The sequence below is a fragment of the Penaeus monodon genome, chromosome 27 (genome assembly GCF_015228065.2).
Source record: "Penaeus monodon isolate SGIC_2016 chromosome 27, NSTDA_Pmon_1, whole genome shotgun sequence".
Classification (NCBI taxonomy): Eukaryota; Metazoa; Arthropoda; class Malacostraca; order Decapoda; family Penaeidae; genus Penaeus; species Penaeus monodon.
The window spans coordinates 29,664,595-29,666,864 of NC_051412.1; the positions used below are offsets into that span (position 1 = coordinate 29,664,595).

The 2,270-nt window shown below is 43.1% G+C and overlaps 1 protein-coding gene across 1 annotated transcript in view; it reads left to right on the forward strand.

The window, feature by feature from the left end:
• Window positions 1–2,229, forward strand: part of LOC119590761 (hemocyanin C chain-like) — a 4,802-nt gene extending 2,573 nt beyond the window's left edge. Inside the window, exons 2-3 of the mRNA XM_037939472.1 lie at window positions 36–1,559; window positions 1,698–2,229. Coding sequence (XP_037795400.1) covers window positions 36–1,559; window positions 1,698–2,128 — 1,955 coding nt within the window. The 3' untranslated portion in view covers window positions 2,129–2,229. The remainder of the gene's footprint in view (window positions 1–35; window positions 1,560–1,697) is intronic.
• Window positions 2,230–2,270: the final 41 nt, after the last annotated feature.

Genomic DNA, 2,270 nt, shown 5'->3' on the forward strand with positions numbered 1-2,270 from the left:
TGCAAATGTGTCTCTAAACCTGCGTTCCTTTCCAGGTGTGTCTAATGCGCAAAAGCAGCATGACATCAACTTCCTGCTGCACAAAATCTACGGAAACATCCGGGATCCTGAACTGAAAGCCAAAGCTGACACCTTCGATCCAGAGGCTGATCTTTCACATTATAATGATGGCGGCCAAGCTGCCAAGAGGATCATGAAAGACATTAAGGATCACAGATTTCTCCAACAGAGGCACTGGTTCTCCCTCTTCAACACCAGGCATCGTCATGAAGCACTTATGCTCTTCGATGTTCTCATTCACTGCAAGGACTGGAATACATTTGTCAGCAATGCTGCCTATTTCCGCCAAATTGTCAATGAGGGAGAATTCGTATATGCACTCTATGTTGCCGTCATCCACTCGCCTCTTGCTGAACATATTGTACTCCCCCCACTCTATGAGGTCACTCCTCATCTCTTCACCAACAGCGAAGTCATTGAAGCAGCTTATCGTGCTAAACAAACACAGACACCTGGTAAATTCAAATCCACTTTCACAGGGACCAAAAAGAACCCTGAACAAAGAGTAGCCTACTTTGGAGAGGACATTGGAATGAACACTCACCACGTTACCTGGCATATGGAATTCCCTTTCTGGTGGCAAGACAAATACAGTCATCGATTGGATCGTAAAGGGGAAAACTTCTTCTGGGTTCATCATCAACTTACCGTCCGATTTGACGCCGAACGTCTCTCCAATTACTTGGACCCTGTGGGAGAACTTCACTGGGGAAAGCCCATTGTCCAAGGTTTTGCCCCTCACACTACTTACAAGTACGGAGGTCAGTTTCCCTCTCGTCCCGATAATGTCAACTTCGAGGATGTAGATGGCGTTGCCCGAATTCGAGACTTGCTCATCATTGAAAGCCGAATTCGAGATGCTATTGCCCATGGTTACATTGTTGACAGGGCTGGTAACCGCATTGATATTATGAATGAACATGGTATTGACATCCTGGGAGACATTATTGAATCATCTATGTACAGTCCCAATGTCCAATACTACGGGGCGTTGCATAACACTGCCCATATTGTACTTGGTCGACAGGGTGATCCTCATGGAAAGTATGCACTACCCCCTGGCGTACTGGAACACTTTGAAACAGCCACACGTGATCCTAGCTTCTTTAGACTTCATAAATATATGGATAACATCTTCAAAGAGCATAAGGACTCACTTCCGCCTTACACTTTAGAAGAACTGGCCTTCGAAGGTGTAAGTGTTGATAATCTGTCTGTTGATGGTGAACTGGAGACCTACTTTGAAGATTTTGAATATAGTCTTCATAACGCCGTTGATGACACAGAAGAAATTGCAGATGTGGAAATCTCCACTTACGTACCAAGACTTAACCACAAGGATTTTGCTTACAACATAGACGTTAGCAACAATCAAGGTGCGGAGGTACTAGCAACAATCCGAATTTTTGCCTGGCCTCATCGTGACAACAATGGCATTGAATACACATTTGATGAAGGTCGCTGGAATGCCATTGAACTTGATAAATTCTGGATGAAGTGTATGTATTCTAGTTTTTGTGTCAATCACGTTGGACAGTTATAATGTTATAATTGACATTTGCAGTAAATCTTATTTTTTTAAAGATAATTCATTTACAGTCATCTGTACTTAAATTCGTTTCTTTTTATTTCAACAGTGGCACCAGGAGTTAACCACATTGTCCGTAAGTCTTCGGAATCTGCAGTAACAGTCCCTGACGTACCAAGTTTCCAGACTCTCTTCGACAAGACCAAAGAAGCCCTATCTGGCACAGATTCCGGACTAACAGACTTTGAGAGTGCCACTGGCATTCCTAACCGATTCCTCATCCCCAAGGGTAATGAACAGGGTCTGGAATTCGACCTTGTTGTAGCCGTAACTGATGGTACAGCTGATGCGGCAATGGATGAGCTTCATGGAATTACCCAATTTATTCACTATGGTTCCCATGGCAAGTACCCCGACAAGCGTCCACATGGCTACCCTCTGGATCGTCGAGTTCCAGATGATCGTGTGTTTGAAGAGCTTCCCAATTTCGGACACATTCAAGTTAAGGTCTTCAATCATGGTGAACATATCCATAATTAGTAATCCCATGAAACCTGAATATGGCTATTGTTATATTCTTTATGGATCTGTAAAGAACTCCAGATTTGTTCAATAAATCATCTGCAACCAAATAAAGAAAGTCCAGTGGTATTCTTCGAATAAACACATTCGTAGTTAATAT